This window comes from Schistocerca serialis, chromosome 5, assembly GCF_023864345.2.
Source record: "Schistocerca serialis cubense isolate TAMUIC-IGC-003099 chromosome 5, iqSchSeri2.2, whole genome shotgun sequence".
NCBI classification, from domain to species: domain Eukaryota; kingdom Metazoa; phylum Arthropoda; class Insecta; order Orthoptera; family Acrididae; genus Schistocerca; species Schistocerca serialis.
Genome location: NC_064642.1, coordinates 423,482,930 through 423,505,292, shown reverse-complemented (window position 1 = coordinate 423,505,292; position 22,363 = coordinate 423,482,930). Strand labels below are relative to the sequence as shown.

The 22,363-nt window shown below is 39.5% G+C and overlaps 2 protein-coding genes across 3 annotated transcripts in view; one reads left to right on the top strand and one right to left on the bottom strand.

Annotated features, from left to right (window-relative positions):
- Positions 1-578: 578 nt before the first annotated feature.
- Positions 579-1,862, bottom strand: LOC126480825 (ELL-associated factor 2-like). The gene has a single exon (XM_050104164.1). It carries the CDS (start codon positions 1,860-1,862, stop codon positions 1,011-1,013), a length of 852 nt encoding a protein of 283 aa, XP_049960121.1. The 3' UTR covers positions 579-1,010.
- A 310-nt stretch (positions 1,863-2,172) lies between these two features.
- LOC126480826 (lysophospholipase-like protein 1) overlaps positions 2,173-22,363 on the top strand; it is a 64,756-nt gene continuing 44,565 nt past the window's right edge. Inside the window, exon 1 of one of the 2 annotated variants that reach the window (XM_050104165.1) lies at positions 2,173-2,310. In XM_050104165.1, coding sequence (XP_049960122.1) covers positions 2,226-2,310 — 85 coding nt within the window. In that variant the 5' untranslated portion in view covers positions 2,173-2,225. Of the gene's footprint in view, positions 2,311-2,674; positions 2,786-22,363 lie in introns of those variants that run through there. The other variant, XM_050104166.1, reaches the window with a different exon arrangement.

The window sequence follows — 22,363 nt, the reverse complement described above, 5'->3', positions numbered from 1 at the left end:
GTATCTACCATCAGATAGAAGTCTTACATTATTTATCAGATCAGATATAATCTCACTAATGACAGTGTTACTCCCATTGTTCAAACGTTTGCAAAAGACACCAGTTGGTATCTCCATGGGGGGGAAATTACAACACACAAACAAAATACTCATAAAAAATGCGGTAAGCCCACTGTACATTGTCAAAGCATGCCACAATGAAAATTTTTGCCGTTTGGGGCAATCATCAGTAATCAAATGATTTTTTTCCCTGCCCTTTACCTTTTCTGGCAATGATTTATAAATTACATGTGAAAAATACCAAGCTCCTCCATGATTCTGATTCTCGATTAATTGAAGTCCCCCTTCAACTGGCTTTGTGAGTCAGTTCAAAAGAAGGCTAGGGCACACCACTTAATATAGCACTGAACCTAGTATAGCACTGTGGTATTCAAACCAACCTTCAAGCTGAGGCCGGCTTTACCCATCTTGCAGAAAGCATGCATTGGTTACTGTGTATTATCAGGATACATAAAACACACACACAGATTAGTACACTTCTGTCATATACCTACTGAGCTATAAAATAAATTTCACTGTTTTATATGTCATTTTCTAATTTATTCACATCTGACAAGGTTTGTTTCTCATCTTTACATAATACAAAACAATATAAATAGAGTATATATTGCACTATTACTAAACAGACAGCTCCCACAATCTGTTAGAATGTTCAACTGGCAGAAAGTTATTTCCCATCAACACTTAACTTTTACACAGCAAATTTTCATGTTACTCAGCTCAACTTTTTCTTTCAAAAGTATCCTCCAACAGATGACAAATTTCCTTTTCTTAACACAGATAGCGATGATTTGCAAGTTCCTCTTTTTAAATAAAAATCAAAACTCTCAATTGGCAAACTTTTTGAACAATCACATGTCACATGACAACAAATAAATAAAGCAACTACAACAGAACCTGCAATAACAGAGGAACTGGAGTTCAAAAGGATCATTTCTGAAGTATTGTTTTTAGTCATCTGAACCTGATTCTGACAGCTGCAAATCCTCATTCAGAATCTTGGAGAACCCTGAAAATTGTCCATTGGTACTATTACCACCACCACTAGGAAAAGATTGGTGACCAGCTGAAGGTTTAGTCTCCGTTTCACTGTCTGACTGATCTGGAGAACTGTCACTTGATGATGACTCTGAAAGCGAGGGGAGCGATGACTGTTGGCCCATGTTTTCTTGCTGAGAAGATAAAGGTGCTGGTGGGGAGACTGTATCAGTAATTTCATCCAGACCAATAAGTGGTAAACTGCTTGCTGCTGATGCTGCTTGATTTGAAGTCTGGGTTGGACTACGTGAATGGTGTGATGGCGATGGATGCAATGGTGAATGACGTGGTATAACTGTTGATAGTGATGAAGCCATCTGCTGTGCACGCAACAAGCTGCTTCTCTTGTTAAAACCTTCTGTCTCTGAGCGAGTTTTCTTCAATTGTAAATTACTGCTCAGTTTCTCCAGTGTCACTTTTCCGGTTTTTCTATCAATTATCAGAACACATTCTTTCTGGTAAGGGCGGTATGAGCCTTTATATACAGTATGGGGAGTGCCTGCACCATCTACATGGGGCACTGTTACGGTCACTTTCTGATTTTCTTCAATCGCAACAGCTGCGTCTTTTGAAACGTCGACACTAGCTGGCTTGAAGTCATACCGCAAAGTATGGAATGATACAGATTTATCATTCATGAAACTGCGGCCCATTTTTAATTCTTTCACTTCAGATCCTAAAGCTAACTTCTCAGCAATCGTTCGATTATCTTCGCCTGCGCCGTTGGCACGAGACATCCGGGCATTTTGCTTTCCTGGTGGCATCTTTTAAGCTATGACATTTATACTACTTTCACAATATGTTAAATGTTTCCAAAAAAAGTCGCTTTAAATTTCGCACTTTGAAGATCTCAGCATGCTCCTAGTCACCCTTTCGGGCCCCCGTGAAAACAAGTTGAATTCTCACTACTCACTTTCTCCAGCGTACTACCATCAAACTTGGTTGCAATACACCAACTGTTGCACAGGAATGCACGCTTCTCAAGTAAAACAGCAGCCGTTGCATGCACGGAAACTCTCGAAAATGACTGACATACGAAATATTTGCTCAAGAGTTACAAGACTGTGTGCACCACTGAAACACACGCAACAGAAGTTCCGTAATAGCACATAAACATCTGCCTAAAGATGAGTTCAAAGATTGGAAGCGTTGCTGCAATTATGCAAAAGAACGCCTCTAATAAAGGGACTGTTATATTTCTACATGGATCAGGTAAATAATGTTTACAACTTAACTTTCTCCTCGGCACTTATCGGTTGATTCACAGTGGGCATCACGGTGACGCCGCCGTACTTCAACTTCCCCGTAGTATCTTTGATCACAATATCGTAATTTTGTAATGTGAAATAAGTATGTTATTTGTGTTGAGTAGCAGTATTGTTTTGAGAGATCCGCAGTCCGTATCGTTAAAAAAATATCGACTAAAGTTTTTCTGTTGAAACTGCGACACTGGCCAAATAGTCAGGAGCAGAAATACATGCAAGCAAAATCCTGTAATGTTTTGTAGTTGAAAAATAAAGAAATAATTAAAGCAACATGACATTAAATATACTTAAAAGTGTAGTCACTTAGTGTTAGGCATTCATTGTCTAACCTGTTGAAGAACCCTAAAAGTATCAGAGCTATAAAATCGCGACCATGTAGCCTACGGATTGTACCAGGGAAATGTTAGTGAATGAAATTTATGGTATTTCAGCCACAAAATACATTTAATATTCAAATGTTTCTAATAACAGTATTTTAATTACATCGCTCTGAGTAGTCGTGAATGCATGCTTTTAACCAATTTTTTAAGTGGTAACGTCGGACTGCTCACCAGAACTAAAATTCGACAACAAATTACCTTAGGAGATTAGATAGATTACCAAAACTTAGTATTTTCTTCATGGCTGTAATATTTAGCAACTATAGCATATATTTTTTAGAATAAAATTCAGTGGTCAGTTGCAAATATATATTTTTATTATGCTTTACCGGTTTCGTCAAAATAATTTGCCAAGTTCTCTAGCTTAGTATTGGTTTTGCAGATGTAAGTATCTTCTTTATAGAAGCATAGTGCCAGAGTATGTCCAGAAATCTAGATGCATATTGTGTGTAATTACAGTAAACACAGATTGACAATTTACAGTGACTGAATCACATTTATGTATCTATGTACAGATACATATAATTGAGTCAGTTAATGTAAATTGGCAGTCTGTATTTACAATAATCACATACAATGTGTACATTTCAGGACATATGATAGCATTATGCTTCTATGAAGAAGATATTGACATCTACGAACCCAGTACTAGACTTGAAGTTGACAAACTAATTTGTTGCAGCTGGTAAAGCATAATAAAACAATATATGAAAGAGACTACTGAATTTTATTCTGAAAAATTAGTTAAAAAGCAGTTAGAGAGTTTTGGGATAGTTACATCAAGCTGCCACAGATGATGTGATTGCACCCAGAGCTAATTCTTCTTTTGTACTGAGCTTGATGTAAATGAGACTCTAGCACACCTACTTCCTTTAATTTTTTTTACAAATTTTAACACATTTCACAGCAGTGTACATTCTTAACATAATATGAAAAGGAGTTAGTGGAAATGTTATGGGACATGGAATGACATTCTTTTCTGGAGAACAAGTGAACAGAACATGAACACCACTTTCAGTCTGCAGAATATGACTGTAAGAATAAAGAGAAAAAATAGTAATTGGGCTTATTATAAAAGTCTGTTCTATTTTTTTTAATGTACCAAATGAGTTCATTTACCAGTCAGTTAAGCACATCCAGACTGTAGAATTAATTTTTCACTCTACAGCAGTGTGTACACTGATATGAAACTTCCTGGCAGATTAAAACTCAGTGTGTGACTGGGACTCAAACTCAGGGAGCTTATGCCTTTTGCAGGCAAGTTAGGTACCCAAGCACGACTCATAGCCCATCCTCACAGCAATTTCTACCAAGGAACAAAATTTTAGCATAAATTGCCTAACACAATTAAAGAGATCTAAAAAAAACTTGAAAAAGCATTTAGAAAGTACCTATTAAATAATAAATTTTCTACAGTTAAAGCCTACTTTGACAACACAGAGTAGGGTTTTGATAAAAAAAATGAAACAAATAAATTATAATAAAACATCTCTGTCATTTCACAACACTTTCACACTACCGAATAATATCTTTTGGTTCTTTAATTTCTTCTTCTTCTTCTTCTTCTTCTTCTTCTTCTTCTTCTTCCTCCTCCAGAAAATCTTTCACTAGAGTTCTAATACTAACAATATTAATATCTTCTATCTTAGTGTTGTCTTATTTATGTATTTGTGTTCAGCCATTCAACACAACAATATAGGACATGTCAGATACATTACAAATATAATTTATACATATATAAAACATTTAGAAACTTGGACCCTCAAGAAACAGAATGCTGCAAAGGTGTGTGTGTGTGGGGGGGGGGGGGGGGGGGACAGTTTCCGTTCCTCTACAATACAGATATCCATGTACTGTAGGCGCAGCCATGTTCTAGGGGTACCAGTATCAGTGGAGAGGCAAAACTAAACTGTTTTTCCTAAAAATGGGCAGCAGCCTTTTCAGTAATTACAGGAACAAGAGTCAGGATGATTGACAGATCTGGTGTTGTAACATAGCCAACATGGCCTTGCTATTATGGTATTGTGAGTGGCTGAAAACAAGGGGAAACTAGCTGATATTTACTCCCAAGGGCATGCAGCTCTGTTGTGTATTTAGATGATGATGCCATCCTCTGGAGGTAAAATAATCCCCTTTTTGGATCTCTTGGTGGGTATTACTCAGGAGGATGTTGTCATCAGAGGAAAACAAAACTGACTTTGTATGGTAAGATCCTATAGTGTTAGACTGTTGAATTTGATAGGTAGGCTAGAGAATTTATAAAGGGAATTGGATAGGTGGAAATTAAATATATTTTGAATTAGTGAAGTGTGTTGGCAAGAAGAGCAGGACTTCTGATCACGTGAGTGTAGGGTTATAAATACAAAATCAAATGTAGGTAATGCAGGAGTGGGTTTAATAATGAATAAGAAAGCGGGAATGCAGGTAAGCTACTATGAGCAGCATAGTGAATGCATTATTGTAGCCAAAATAGATGTGAAGCCAACATAAACCACAATATACAAGTTTATATACCAAATTACCCAATAGATGATGAAGGAACTGAATAATATATGATGAGAGAAAAGTAGTTCAGGTAGTTAAGGAGACAAATATTTCATTGTGATGGAGACTGGAATTCAATAGTAGGAAATGCAAGAGACAGAAAAATGGCAGGAGAACGTGGGCTCGGGGAGGGGGGAGGGAGGGGAGGCAGAAAAAAAATCCTTACTTTAAGTCAGTCACTGTCTCTGCAAACATAATGTTATTTTTCGAAAAAACGACAACAAAAAACAAACAATGAGGCAATTGCCTGGTAAAGTTTTTCAGAAAGCATAATTTCATCATCGCTGATACTTTGTTTAAAAATCTTGTATTCATGGAAGAGACCAGAAGAGCAAATAGATTGTGTAATGATGAGACAGAGAATTTGGAACCAAATTTTGAACTGAAAAACATTGCAAAGGGGGCTTGACCATAATTTATTGAGTATGAACTATAGGTCGAAACCAAAGAAGTTGCAGAAAGGTAGGAACTCAAGGAGATGGGACATAGATAAATTCCAAAGAACTATGAAATAGGATAGACTGCTACTCACTGTGAAGATGACCCGTTGAGTTGTAGACAGGCACAATGAAAAGACTGTTACAGTCTTTTTGTTGTGCCTGTCTGCAACTTGTTGAGTAGCAGCATATCTTATTCCATATGTTGTTGTTATTCCAATCCTGAGTTTCCATAGTTTTATTGTTCTTATAGCATGTTTTTGAACAATGAAGACTTTGTTCTTAAAGATGAGTTAACTCAGAACATTATTCTATATGAAATTGTTGAAGAAAACTACGCAAAACATCTTAACTTACTGATTTGTCTCTTCCCAAGATCTGCAATGATTCCAAGTGCAAATTCGGCTGTACTGAGTTGTTTTAGAAGTTCCAAAATGTGCTTATTTCAATTAAAATTCATCAATAAGGACATATAAGAAGTTTGAACATTCCACCCTGTTTATTAGTTTCTCACCATGTATTGCACATATCATTGGTGTAGTACCTCTTAGATTGCAGAACTGATTAAATTCTCTCTTTTTAAAATTGAGAATGAGACCATCCACAGAAAACCAGATAATGATGCTCTTAAAAACTTTGTTTACAATTTCTTCTGTTGATGTATGTATGCCTGGATTGACTACAATACTAGTGTCATCTCCAAAAGTAATTAATTCTGCTTCTTGTGTATCACATGGAAGATCGATTACGTATCATACATGATTTCTCCCCAATCAGAACAATCTCCCCTGATTTCATTGGTTCAATTACTAAGTACAACATTCTTCATTCTTTTGTTTGGCTAGGACATTATCTATTAATTGGCTATACCACAAATTCCATAAAACTCAGTTTATTTAGGAGAATATTATGATTCACACAGTCAAATGACGTAGATAGGTCACAGAAAATACCATTCATAAAAAAAAGGGACGGTCATTCCACTTGGGATCTATAGAAGGTACATTAGCTCATTTGTGTTAGTTGTAAATATTTGTCATGCTTTATTGTTTTTCTGACATGTTCTACATCCTGGAGGATATCCTCATTATGGATCAATATGAATGAAAGTAAATCTAATATAATCTAAACCATCTGGTGCTGTTTTGTAATTTAATGCATATAAAATTTGAGTGAACATATAAATGGCATTCTGAGTAGAACAATGTTTCTGAAATCCCAGCTGTGAATTACTGAGGATGTTAATGTTGCTTGGGTGGGATGCTATTCTAGACTACACGACCTTCTCATTTATGGAAATTGATGCCAGTAGTGAAGCAGCTTGGTAGTAGTTGACATTTCTCCTATCATCTTCCTTAAAGAGGGGTTTAACAATGGCATATTTCAGTTTCTCTGGAAAAATGCTTTGAGTTTGTGGTACATTACTTGTTTCAGATAAGACAGAGCTAATAAAATGGAAACCGATCTTTATTATTCTGTTGGAAACACCAACATATCCAGATGAGCTGTGTTTTTTTTATGTTATCCTGTTTTTTGTCCAAATTTCCTGTGTCTTGTGTATTTACATTCCATATAGCCTTAAGTCTGTTATGCATGTATATATATGTACATTTATGTCAGTACTCTGCAAGCCACCATATGGTCCGTGCCAGAGGGTACCCTGTACTACTTCTAGTCATTTCCTTTCCTGTTCCACTCACAAATAGAGTAAGGGGAAAACAACTGTCTATATGCCTTTGTATGAGCCCTAGTTTCTTGTATCTTATCTTCATGATCCTTGTGCGCAATGTATGTTGAGAGCCGTAGAATGGTTTGGCAGTCAGCTTCAGATGCCAGTTCTAGAAATTTTCTCGTTGGCGTTTTTTGGAAATATTGTCATGTCCCCTACAGGGATTCCATTTTGAGTTCCGGAAACATCTATGTAATACTTACATGTTGTTTGAACCTACTGGTAACAAATCTATCATCCCACCTCTGAATTGCCGCAATGTCTTCTTTCAATCTGACCTGGTACAGATCCCAAACACTCTAGCAGTACTTAAGAATAGGTTGTGCCAGCATCCTGTATGTGGTCTCCTTTATAGGTGAACCACTCTTTCCTAAAATTCTCCCAATAAACTGAAGTGAACCATTCGCCTTCCCTATCACAGTTCTCACCTGCTCGTTCCATTTAATATCACTTTACAATGGTACGCCCAGATAATTAAACATCTGTAATGTGTCAATCAGGACGCTAGTAATAATGTATCCAAACATTACAGGTTTGTTCTTCCTACTCATCCACATTAACTTGCATTTTTCCACATTTAGAGCCAGCTGCCATTCAGCATACCAGCTAGAAATTTTATGTAAGTCGTCTTGTATCTTCCTACAGTCACTTGACTTCAGCACCTTTCTGTACACCACAGCATCATCAGCAAACAACCGCAGGTTGCTGCTCACCCTGTCTGCCAAATTGTTAATGTATATAGAGAACAACAGCAGTCCTATCACATGTCCATGGGGCACTCCTGACAATATCCTTGGCTCTGATGAACACTCACCAACACTGTCAACATACTGGGTTCTTTAGATTAGATTAGATTAAGTTTTTGTTCCACAGACCCAAAGAATGAGATGATTCTCATGGATGTGGAACATGTCAGAAAGTATGCCATAAAAACATAAAACATTTGAATATAATACTTACTACCCTGATCATTTGTCAGGAGATAGCTGAAAATAAGTTTTACAATGCAGTAAACTGGGGCAGCTAATATTTACAGAATTAACACAATGTCAGAATGAAACACTGTTATCCACTATTAATAAATTTATCATACGTAAAATACCTAATCTTGACTGTTGTGACAAAGTGTTGTCAAAACTGAAATATAACAGATATTTTTACTTAAGCTCCAGTCTCTGTTAAGATATTCATCTATGGAGTAGGAGGGATGCCTATCAAAAAGTCTTTCAAACTCTGTTTAAACCATGCTTTATCTGAAACCAAGTTTTTAATGGTTGCTGGCAATTTATTAAAAATGTGTGTTCCTGAATACTGGACCCCATTTTGGACCGAGGTAAATGATTTTAGGCCTTTATGCAGCTTCTTCTTACTAGTATTGATACTGTGTACTGAACTATTGATTGGAAATAGAGATGTATTACTTGCAACAAATTTCATTAAGGAATAAAGATACTGAGAAGCAGTGGTTAGAATACAAAGTTCCTTGAACAGGTTTCTACAAGATGTTCGTAAATTTACACCACAAATGATTCTTATCACACACTTTTGCACCCTAAAAACTTTTGCTCGGTTTGATGAGTTGCCCCAGAATATGATCCCATACGACATAATAGAATGAAAGTAAGCAAAGTATGCAAGTTTTTTATATTTATCTCTCCTACATCTGACTTCATTCTCATGGCAAATACAGACTTGTTTAGGTGCTTAAGCAATTCTGTGGTATGCCCTTCCCAACTGAATTTATTATTGAGTTGTAATCCCATAAATTTAACACTGTCAACCTCTTCAATCTGCGTGGCTTCATACGTTATACTCATGCTGGAAGGAAATCTCTTACATGTTCTGAACTGCATATAGTGGGTCTTCTCAAAGTTTAATGACAAAGAATTAGCTTTAAACCACTTATTAATATCAGCGAAAATTTGATTAGCAGCTATTTCTAAATCTGTACTTGACTTGCTACTTATTGCAATGTTTGTATCATCTGAAAACAAAACAAACTTAGCATCTGGCATTAGCTAAGAAGTCTTTGAGCCACTCACATATCTGTGAACTTATTCTTTTGTTATCAGCCTGCAATGGGGCACCATGTCAAATGATTTCATGAAACCTAGAATTATGGAATCTGCCTGTTTCCCTTCATCCGTAGTTTGCAGTATATCATGTGAGAAAAGGGGAAGCTGAGTTTCACATAAGTGATGCTTTCTAAAACCATGCTGATTTGTGGACGAAAGTTTGTCAATCTCAAGAAAGTTTTTAATATATTCAAACTGAGAATATATTCAAGGATCCTCCAGCAAACCGAAGTTAGGGCTATCAGTCTGTAATTTTGATGGTCCATTTTTTCACCCTTGTGATACACTGGAGTCACCTATGCTTTTTCACAGTTGCTTGGGACTTTGTACTGGGTGAGAGATTCACAATAAATGTGGCTAGGTAAGGTTTCAGTGGCATAGAGTACTCTTTGTGAAACCAAATTGGGATTTCATCCAGATCTGGTGATTTATTTGCTTTCAAATCTTTCAGTTGTTTCTCTATGCCAGGGGTGCTTATTAAACAATGGAAAATCCAGGATGGAATGTAACAATATTATGAGAAGGAAAGCTGCTACTTCACCATATAGTGGAGATGCTGAGTTGTAGTTAGGCACAACAATTATAGCTGTCGGCCATTAAGGCCTTCATCAACAATAGACAGACATACACACATGCAAACTCACGCAAATACAACTCACACACACAACTGCAGTCTCAGACAAGACTGCAGTCATGTGTGTGAGGTGCATTTGCACGAGTGTGTGTTTGTGTGCCTATGTCTGTCTATTGTTGATGAAGGCCTTAATGGCCGAAAGCTACTTCTTGTTGTGGCTATCTGTGACTCAGAGATGCTTATTACTTCATCATCCATACGGAAGTTTCTCTGATGGTCAAATGACAGTATGTTTGTACAATTCTCCTGTGTGAACGATTTCTTGAATGTGAAATTACTGATTTCTGACATAATGTTCACAGTCCTTAATTTTTAAGTAACTTTTCTTGGTAACCTTGAGTAGTTTTTATAGTGTGCAACTACTGCAGGATCTCTGCTTGATCTTGCCGACAGATATATTTCCTGTTTCTTTTCATAAGATGCTTTAATCCCTGTTGTGATCCATGGTTTTTTTACATGGCTGTTTAATGGCCTTTCTTATTAGCTATCTTTATATAATGATATGAATTTATCAAGTAATGGATTAAATTTTATGTCAGCTTTGGTTTGTTATAAATTTCATCCCAGATGACCTCTCGTGAACTATTCTTAAATCTTAAAACCATTTGTTCTAGATTCATTTCCATTGAGCAATATCGGTACTTTAAGGCCCTATCTTTTCTACACCCTGATTAAAATTGCTTTGTGATTGACACTCCAGCGAGTAAGGTGGTAGGCGTTAGCCATCACCCAGTCATAGTTTTTTCTCAAGTGCCTCAAGCTTACTGTGTTGCCTGTTTTGTATGGATAGTACCTTGTGAGATACGACTGGGTGAATGCCAGCAACACTGCTCCCCCCATCCCCCCTACCCCTGTTCCCATTCCAGCATCACAGAGCCCTCGTTCCACCAGTGCACCCAGTCTTTTTACTTCTCTCCTTTTTCCGCTACCTTGCCCCCCCCCCCCTCCCCCTCCCCCCCCTCCGCCATCCTCCGTCTAACCTTCCAGCTGCACCCAGCACTTCACTGTAGCCCACCCCTTCCCTATATCCCTGCCCCAGCCTCCTCCTTATCCCACCCAGTTGCCACTCCCATCATGCACACTACTGTTGCTCGCAGTGTGGCTTCAGCTGCCAGAAGCTGCAGTCGTGTGTGTGTGTGTGTGTGTGTGTGTGTGTGTGTGTGTGTGTGTGTTTTGTGAACTGCAATCTGAAATTTTGAGGGTAGCAAGGTTAAAATACAGGGCATGTAAAGCTATTTACAGCTTTTACAGAAAACCAAATGCAGTTGCAAGGGATAAAGGATATGAAAAGGAAGCCTTAGTTGAAAACAGAGTGAGACAGATTTGTAGCCTGCCCCTGTGTTATTCATTTTTTACTCTAAGCAAACTGTGAAGGACACCAAGGAGAAATTTGGTTAGGGACTTAAAACTCAGGGAGAAGAAATAAAAACTTTGATGTTTTCTGATGGCAATGCAGTTATGTCAGAGACAGCTTGGGACTTGGGAGAACAGTTGGATTAAATGTATAGTGTCTTGAAAGGGGGTTGTAAGATAACCATCAACAAAGGTGAAACGACAGTTATGGAATGTGGTCAAATGAGATCAGGGGACGAGGAGGATTTAGATTAGGAAATGAGACACTAAAAATAGGAGATGAGTTTTACTATTTGAGCAACAAAGTTTGAGCTGATTTTTTATTATCAAGTTTTATCATACAGCAGGAATTGTACAGTTGATATTGGACTAGTCAAAATGAGGATACAGCAAAAAAGTGACTGTAAATTGCTAAGTTTACCAGTAACTATTTAAGGATGGGTCAAAATAAGGACACATTAATACGTAGTATCAGCAGAATAGTAGGTAAATTAGAATTAGGTGCCTATTCTTACATTGCAATTTTTTAAGTGACATTTATTTTTACATAGCGGTACTTAGGTATTATTTTATGGAATAGAAACAGTACATTTAGTTTCATTTTAAATGTTGGATATGTAGCAATTTTTGTTTCCTTGGGATCTTATTGTTTTGTATGACATCAATGTTAGTTATGCTCCTCAGATAGGATGTTAGTTTGAAACATATTTGGTGTATATTTGAATTTCCTCTGGTAGATTAGTTTTGTACATTCTTGTTGTGTAGTAGTTTGCCTGTGTTTGAGAGGTGGTCCCTAGTGAACAAGATAATTTCATAGATTAATAATCATGGAAAATTCAGAACACCAAGCGCAGTGAAGTGAAATTTATGGGACACCATTTTTTTAAGGCCACAAGATATTCTTAGGGCCCTTTTTTGCCTTTCAAAAACATTTATACTATGAGTTGAATGTTCCCAGAAAATGACCCCCAAATTAGAACAGTGAGTGCCACTGTGCATAGTATACCTGCAGTACTATTGTTTTTCTTCTTGTAGACTTTAATATTCTTAGACCATAGCAAGTGGGTGAGGGTATCTTTGGAAAGTTACTTGCTGCTGAACCCACAGACCCAAAAATTTTATCACACTTGCATTTTATGGAGGATCATTTTTTAAATTCTTGTTTGAATAAACATTTGTTTAGAAGGTGGAAGTAAATGAAAGTTGACACAGATGGTCTTTTCAGTATTTACAGTAAGTTTGTTTTGGTGAACCACTCTGAAAGCCTTTTCATGGAACTTTCTGCCAAGGATAGCAAGGTTTCTGGGGCTGTGTCCCATGAGCAGCATGCTGGTGTCATCAACAGATATGATAGCCTTTTGAGGACTCTTGTATTCAACAAAGTTGTCCGCATCAATCAAGAAGCATGGCAGTCCCAGGATGAAGCCCTAAGGCCATGATGTTCTATAGATAATTCACTGAAAAGGAATAAGTATTGGAATCATATTGAAGTGACACTTTCCACTTGCATTTTTTAAAGTATGAACACAATCAGCTACATGCTACATCTTTTACACCTCATCTTATTTTATGGTTCAGGGCATAGAAGGCTTTTGAAAGGTTTGGGAAAATAATTGTCAGTAATTTATGCTGATTGAAGGATTTTACAGTACAGTTTAAGAATTTAAAAATTACCATGTGTATAGACTTTGCCTTTCTAAAGCCATGTTTTTGGATGGTACAATGTGAATATTTATTTATGAAGGACTTACTGGAGAAACATGGACTGATCCTGCACAGTTTACTTGAATGAGATCTTCAGCCAGTTAAGTGAAGTTCAGTAGTCATTGAATTTTTTCACAACTGATTTTGGGTGTGTGACTTTTGAGTCCTCTGATGTTAATGATACATTCTTATTTGAAACTTCCTGGCAGATTAAAACTGTGTGCCCGACCGAGACTTGAACTCAGGACCTTTGCCTTTCGCGGGCAAGTGCTCTACCATCTGAGCTACCGAAGCACGGCTCACACCCAGTCCTCACAACTTTACTTCTGCCAGTGTCTCGTCTCCTACCTTCCAACCTTTACAGAAGCTCTCCTGCGAACCTTGCAGAACTAGCACTCCTGAAAGAAAGGATACTGCGGAGACATGGCTTAGCCACAGCCTGGGGGATATTTCCAGAATGAGATTTTCACTCTGCAGCAGAGTGTGCGCTGATATGAAACTTCCTGGCAGATTAAAACTGTGTGCCCATCCGAGACTCGAACTCGGGACCTTTGCCTTTCACGGGCAAGTGCTCAACCATCTGAGCCACTGAAGCACGACTCACGCCCGGTCCTCACAGCGCACACACTGCTGCAGAGTGAAAATCTCATTCTGGAAACATCCCCCAGGCTGTGGCTAAGCCATGTCTCCGCAGTATCCTTTCTTTCAGGAGTGCTAGTTCTGCAAGGTTCGCAGGAGAGCTTCTGTAAAGTTTGGAAGGTAGGAGACGAGATACTGGCAGAAATAAAGCTCTGAGGACCGGGCGTGAGTCGTGGTTCGGTAACTCAGATGGTAGAGCACTTGCCCGCGAAAGGCAAAGGTCCCGAGTTCGAGTCTCGGTCGGGCACACAGTTTTAATCTGCCAGGAAGTTTCATATCAGCGCACACTCTGCTACAGAGTGAAAATCTCATTCTGGAAACATTCTTATTTTTTAGTACTGAGCTACAGATTTCATTATTTTTAATTCTCTATATGGATGTCCTTTCGTTTGATCAGTTTCTTATAGAATTGTCATTCCACACAATTTTTGCTTGTGACTATTCTTTTCTAGGTTTTGAAAGTATGCACACGCGTCACTACATTCCTCCTCTCTTAAGGAGATCATCGATTCTTGAGACATCGATATTGTCCTTCTCATCCAGTGGGCTCAGGCTAAGGTGGCATGCATCTATGGGAGTGTATGGTCTGAAGTGCTTCAGGCACAGATATATTTTGTGCCCACCTTCCCATGTCAAACCATAGAGCAACACCAGTGATCCCGAGGGTGTTTCCATATCGACCTTGGGCATTGGATCTGGTGATGGTGCTCATGGTGCTGAAGATATTGGTATCAGTAGTTGCTCAGGAATGGGTGACAGAATCCTTGACCATGGTGTCAGAAGCAATAGAGGAACTGAATGGTTCAGCCACTGAGGACAGGCGTCCTTGCCTGCACAGGAGTGGAGAACTGGCAGCAGTAGGTGATTTGATGCCTGGTGTGGACGGGCTTGGAGGCAAAGGTGTGACTTCAGAGGGCGCCTGACCAACCACACAAAGGCGAAGCTGATTGTGCTGCCTCAAGCAGATGCCATCCTTCATGTGGATGTTGAAGAGACGTTGCCCCTGGCATCTTGCAATGACAGCTCGAATCCCTCTATGGTGACTTCCGAAACCATGCTCCCAGACAGCCATACCCAGCTGAAAGAGGTGTAGTGGCTGCATGGGTTGATGTCCAGTTGGATGACACAGGAAGTGTAGCAGGTTCTTGGCTGGCACCCATGAAGTATCAGGCTCTTGAGCCGAACGGCATGAAACAATACAAGGAGAGAAACTGATCTAAGGCAGTGTCAGACAAAGAGATAGCAACATGCATTTTCATCTGAATTTTGAATGTTCACACTAGTCATTCCACCTCAGTTTTAGATCATGGATGTTACGGTGGGGTGCGGATGTGATGGATACCGAAATGCAAAAAGCCACAAACTCTTACAATGAAAATTGTGACCATTATTGGACACTAACATCATAGGCAAGTCTTCAAGTGAAAAAATTTTGGTCAGGGCTGCAATTGTGGCAGTTGTGGAAGTGGAAACACGATGAATGACATATAGAAAATGTGGATATGTCAATGACCAACAACTAATAAGTATTAAGAAAGGGGCCAGCTAAATCTACATGTATACAGTCCCATGAAAGTGACTGCATCGACCAAGGAGACAATGATTCCTGGTGAGCTGCTTGGTGTGTCACACACTGGTAACAGGAGGCTGCAAGGCAGGTAACATTACCGTCCAAGCTGGCCCAAAATGCATGTCGATGGGCCATAGCTTTTGTGTGTGATACACCCCAATCATCTCCGTGTAATAAATGGAGAACTGCCTACCTGAGGGGCCACATGATCCATTTCTAAAAGCAGAGCACCATCCACAACAGAGAATAGATGTCAAAAGATGTAATAATTATGGAGGGGTATCAGATCCACAAGAAGGTGATGAATGCGGCCACCCATGTTGTATGACTGTTATGACCTTCTCAGGGTGGTGACCAGCAAAATCGAGTCTCTCTGTGCAGCAACATATTTAATGACTGCACGATTTTTGCTTCCACGGGCAAAAATTTACGGTAGTAGATGACTTTGCTTAGGAAAACCGTACGTTCTTTGTCTGGGAGTGACACAATAGCAGAAACATGTTGGTCCTATGCTTTGAGACCCTCACAAGAAACTTCAAACCCAAGATAAACCTGGGTACTTGGAGGACAGACAAAATAGTGTGGAGATTTTGTAAATGTTCTTCAGTGAAGGCACCGGAAACTACAATGTCATCCAAATAGTTTGTACAACCTGTCACAGATGCTATAAGTTGTTCCAAAAACATTGAAAAATAGCGCGAGTGGTGGCAACTCCAAAAGGCAACCGCAAGGATTGATATAGTCCAAAATGTGTATTGACAACTGACACACATTGTGACTCTACATCTACATCTACATCTACACGCATACTCTGCAAATCACATTTAAGTGCCTGGCAGAGGGTTCATCGAACCACCTTCACAATTCTCTATTATTCCAATCTCGTATAGTGCGCGGAAAGAATGAACACCTATATCTTTCAGTACGAGCTCTGATTTCCCTTACTTTATCGCAGTGATCATTCCTCCCTATGTAGGTTGGTGTCAACAAAATATTTTGGCATTTGGAGGAGAAAGTTGGCGATTTGAATTTCGTGAGAAGATTCCGTCGCAATGAAAAACGCCTTTCTTTTAATGATGTCCAGCCCAAATCCTGTATCATTTCTGTGAAACTCTCTCTCATATTTTGTGATAATACAAAACATGCTGCCTTTCTTTGAACTTTTTCAATGTACTCCGTCAATCCTATCTGGTAAGGACCCCACACCGCGCAGCAGTATTCTAAAAGAGGATGGACAAGCGTATTGTAGGCAGTCTCCTTAGTAGGGCTGTTACATTTTCTAAGTGTTCTACCAACAGTCTTTGGTTAGCCTTCCCCACAACATTTTCTATGTGTTCCTTCCAATTTAAGTTGTTTGTAATTGTAATACCTAGGTATTTAGTTGAATTTACGGCTTTTAGATTAGACTGATTTATCGTGTAACCGAAGTTTAACGAGTTCCTTTTAGCACTCATGTGGATGACCTCACACTTTTTGTTATTTACGGTCAACTGCCACTTTTCACACCATTCAGATATCTTTTCTAAATCATTTTGCAATTTGTTTTGATCTTCTGATGACTCTATTAGTGGATAAATGACAGCGTCATCTGCAAACAACCTAAGACAGCTGCTCAGATTCTCTCCCAAATCATTTATATAGATAAGGAACAGCAAAGGGCCTATAACACTGCCTTGGGGAACACCAGAAATCACTTCTGTTTTACTCGATGACTTTCCATCAATTACTACGACCTGTGACCTCTCTGACAGGAAATCATAAATCCAGTCACATAACTGAGATGATATTTCATAAGCACACAATTTCACATCTGAAGGGACTTGTAAATAGGCATCTGACAAGTCAATTTATGAGAACTATAGACCACCGATAATTTTGTAATGAGATCGTCTGGGCACGGTATCGTGTATGTATCCACTACAGATTGTGCATCCACAGAAACTTTAGGATCACTCGTCTGATGGTTTCTTTACTTTAACTAAGGGTATAGGCATTCACTTGATGCAATAGGTCAAACAATGCCGGATTCTGTGAGGTGATCTAATTCATCTTTGACTTGTTTCCTGAATGCCACTGGAACTGGACGTGCCTTGAAAAAAATGAGGCCGAGCTGAAGGTTTCATGGTAATGTGCACTTGAAAATTGTTGGCACAGTCCAGTCAAGGAGATAACAAAGAGGAAACCTCATAACATACTGCATCTAAGTGTGTATACAACACTTTTTCTGACACGAAATTCACTTCATTTGAAATGGTAAAACCAGACACCTTAAGATTCTCCTTACATGTGTTATGTACACCAAGAAATGTGACTGAACTAATGACTTGTAGTTCAGTGGGTAAAGAACTGGCTGAGAATAAGAAATACCCTTCTTATTATAATTTACTAACTTTAATGACACAGGGAGAAGCAGAAGGAGCCCAGGTCCATATAATTTTGTGAGTTTAACAAGGTTACCGCCACTCCTGTAACCACTTGCATATGCAGAACTTTATGAAAAGTGATAACATTAATGAAAAGCTTGTTTGGTGCAACAGAAATAGCCGATACAATGTTTACATCCGTATTCGCATCTTGATGATTGTGCGGAATTTTTGCTTTGCAAACAGAAGCAATGTGACCTTTTTTGTTGCAGTTATGACAGGAACTCATTTGTTTTGGTTAGTCTGGCACTAATGGTTAATAAACAATAAGGGCATGGAACATGTATGTTGCTGCTTACTGGCCTGTTTACTTCATTGGCGAGGCTGTTGCTAGGAGCTAGGCCAGCAACCTTTATACTGTGATCGTGTGCAGATCACCATGATTATGTCTTCTTGTGGTGAAATGTCTTAAGCTGGTGTGGAGGAGAGGGTTGGATTGCTATTATCCCACACCATGACTCAGTTTCATTGCCCACTGCTCACACCACCTCGAACAACTGCGCAGTAGCTAAAATCTGAGAGGGATTGATTTTCAATCTGGAGGGCACGCTTTCGCACCTCGTGATCTGGAGTTAAACAAATGATAGCATCTCTCACCATCTGAGCATATGGCTCTTTGAGCACATTGGACACAAAATGACAACAACGACTTAACTCATGGAATTCGGCCACCCATGCTCGATAGTACTGATGTGGTCGCTTCCTACAGCAGCAAAACTCAATCTGGGATGCAGTAATGTGGGTGCACTTACAGTAATATTTTGAAAGAAGTTCACACATTTGGACAAACATTAAACAAGATAGATCTTGCAGATGGGTGAGTTGACATAAGACATGATACAACTTTGGTGATATCCATGAAAGGAACTAGGAATGACATAAAACATTATCAGTAATCCAAAAAGCTTAAAAGTATTGTTGTAGATGTTCCTCTTATGCACCCTGTTCCTCCAATGAACTCATAGTATGTAGAAAATGGTGGCAAACAAAACCATGGGAACCACTGAGGGCAAAATAGCAGGTGACACAGATAGAGGATCATGTCAACTAGACAAAATAGAAGCCAATGATTATAGTACCTGAGTGCGATTGTCCAGCGCCTGTGACTAGTTGTGTAATGCTGTGTGGCAAATGATTCTTGCTGTTCAACCAACTGACATAAAATGTCCTTCATGACACCATCAGACATCATGAGAATAAATGGAGGACCAAGCAGAGTAGAAATTTGCGTGGAGAACAGAACCTCAGTTGCAACCAGTTGTTTTGTAATTAAGTATAAGTACAACATGACCAATAGACTGAACTTAACTTTATTCCATGGAAGGTTTAATAACTTGAACACAATATTTAAGTAACATTCAGCAGCAACCAGTTACATAAAGAAAGAGCTGTAGCAATACACACAATACACATAGAGAACTGAGGATGAGTGTAGCTAGACTGCCACCCATGAAGAGCTCTGACAGTGCTCTTGCTCTCTCTCTCTCTCTCTCTCTGACATGCGCGCACACACACACACACACACACACACACACACACACACACACACAGAGGTGACCTCTGCCAACGGCTTAGCACTGCCAACCATGCGGCCTTTTGAAAGTACGCACATGCGTCACTGCAGTGTGTGACATAAAGTATTAAACGAACATAGCTCTCACAGACTGCTCAATCTTTCTTGGTGATGCATAGTGGTATGTCTTGCAACAGTGATTGTCACTGGTGGTTTCTAGGTCTCAAAGTTTATCCCTGATCAACAACAATATTTGTATATCTATAGGGAGGGTTCTGCACGGAACCACACATCTTTAAATAGAAGCTTACCGTGAGTGCCCTTATAAAACTGTGGGTCAAAATTTGAGTAATCTTTTCCTGTAATGTAGAAATTTTTTTATTGACTACTAGATTTACCCCGAAATACTATTCCATAAGTTACAAGGAACTAGAAGTACCAAATTAAGCCATTCTAGCACCTTCTGAGGAACAAGATAAAATGATTCTTAGAATAGGACATGCCAAACTGAGTCTTTGTGAGTGTTTTGTCACATGGTCTTTCCACTTTAAGTCTTGGTTAACATACACACACCAAAAAAAGTTTTGCATCACCTTGATTCCAAGAGTTCCAGAACTTGTACAGAAAATTGGAATAGAGGTCAACATAAACATCATTTCCACCCTTTTTATTGCTTATGAAAATGACACATTGCGTGTTATACCACCATACAGCGAGACCTTCAGAGGTGGTGGTCCAGATTGCTGTACACACCAGTACCTCTAATACCCAGTAGCACGTCCTCTTGCATTGATGCATGTTTGTATTTGTTGTGGCATACTAGCCACAAGTTCATCAAGGCACTGTTGTTCCAGACTGTCCCACTCCTCAACAGCGATTTGGCGTACATCCCGCAGAGTGGTTGGTGGGTCACGTTGTCCAGAAACAGCCCTTTTCAAACTATCCCAGGCATGTTCAATAGGTTTCATGTCAGGAGAACATGCTGGCCACTCTAATCGAGTGATGTCATTATCCTGAAGGAAGTCATTCACAATATGTGCACGATGGGGCAGTGAATTGTCATCCATGAAGATGAATGCCTCACCAATATGCTGCCAATAAGGTTGCACTATTGGTTGGAGCATGGAATTCATATACCACGCAGCCTTTACAGTGCTGTCTATGACCACCAGTGGCGTACGTCGGCCCCACATGATGCCATCCCAAAACAGCAGGGAACCTCCACCTTGCTGCATTCGATGTGTCTAAGGCATTCAGCCTGACCAGGTTGCCTCCAGACATGTCTCCGATGATTGTCTGGTTGAAGGCATATGGGACACTCATCGGTGAAGAGAATGTGATTCCAATTCTGAGCGGTCCATTCAGCATGTTGTTGGCCCCACCTGTACTGTGCTGCATGGTGTCGTAGTTGCAAAGGTGGACCTCGCCGTAGACGTCAGGAATGAAGTTGTGCATCATGCAGCCTACTGCACACAGTTTGAGTAGTAAAATGAAGTCCTGTGGCTGCACAGAAAGCATTATTCAACATGGTGGCATTGCTGTCAGGGTTCCTCCAAGCCGTAATCTGTAGGTAGCAGTCATCCACTGCAGTAGTAGCCCTTGGGTGGCCTGAGCGAGGCATGTTGTCAACAGTTCCTGTCTCTCTGTAACTCCTCCATGTCCGAACAACATCACTTTGGTTCACTCCGAGACACCTGGACACTTCCCTTGTTGAGAGCCCTTCCTGGCACAACAAAGTAACAATGCAGACGCGATCAAACTGCGGTATTGACCATCTAGGCATGGTTGAACTACAGACAACACGAGGCATGTACCTCCTTCCTGGTGGAATGACTGGAACTGATCGGCTGTCAGACCCCCTCCGTCTAATAGGTGCTGCTCATGCATGAATGTTTACATCTTTGGGTGGGTTTAGTGACATCTCTGAACAGTCAGAGGGACTGTGTCTATGATACAATATCCACAGTCTGTGTCTGTCTTCCGGAGTTCTGGGAACTGGGGTTATGGAAAACTTTTTTTAATGTGTGTATATTTCTAATAGTTTTGCTCATTGTGCTGTTTCTAAGTCATTGCGATTCAGTACCAGTTGGAGACCTTTGTTTTGATTCATTTTTCCAAATTGAATATAGTTTATTTTCTTCATACTAAGGGTCAGACTGAGGCATTAAACAATGAATGAATGCACTTCAGGACACAATCAATTGTTTTAAAAGTCGGCTCCTTAACTTTGCCCACTATTACACTACTATCATCTGCAGACATCATGATCAAACCTGCAGTGTCTGTATGTTATTTATATAAATAATGGAAGTAATGGGGGCTACCACACTACTTAGTAGTACATCTATTTTGACTAGCATTTAGACAATCCTCCACTAGAATGTCCACAAAGCGCCAAAGTCATTATAGGCAAGAATAATCCAGGTATAATTGAGAACAGCAGTTTGATTGGTGAAAGGTAAACAACTATGTTTTGATTGCATGGTACAAAATTTCTTCATAGTTGACATGTGTGCCCATGTTGCCATGGCGATACTATGAGATAGGTGTAAGATACACCCATTGCTGCACTACCCTCTCAGGGAGATTGCTATCCATAGCTGCTTCAGTGGCTATGACTGATTGTTGTAGCTGTTTCTGCCCTATAACAAACCTCCTCCCCTGCTACTGCAAACCCTACGTGAAAAGCAAGGAAGGTAGTGCATTGGCTAGCATGCAACACTCACATTAGCAGGGTGGCAGTTCAAACTCGCTAGCCAGTCTGGTATAAGTTTTGTGTGGTCTTTCTAAATAACTTGTGTCAGAACCAGTATGGTTCCTCTGGAAAGGACACCATCTCCCAGTTCTGAGCTTGTGTTCTGTTGCTACTGACTTGGTTGATGGGACGTTAAACTCTACTCTTTTTTCCTTAGTAAATGAAAGCAAAGTCTAAATTTTGGACAGCCCTTACACATTTCCTCTCACCTTTTTATTGGATTTCCTTTTCCTCAAATATTATG

What these genes read in the sequence shown, in the direction of transcription:
- LOC126480825 (XM_050104164.1), bottom strand. Translation starts at nt 1,862, where the DNA reads ATGCCACCAGGAAAGCAAAATGCCCGGATGTCTCGTGCCAACGGCGCA.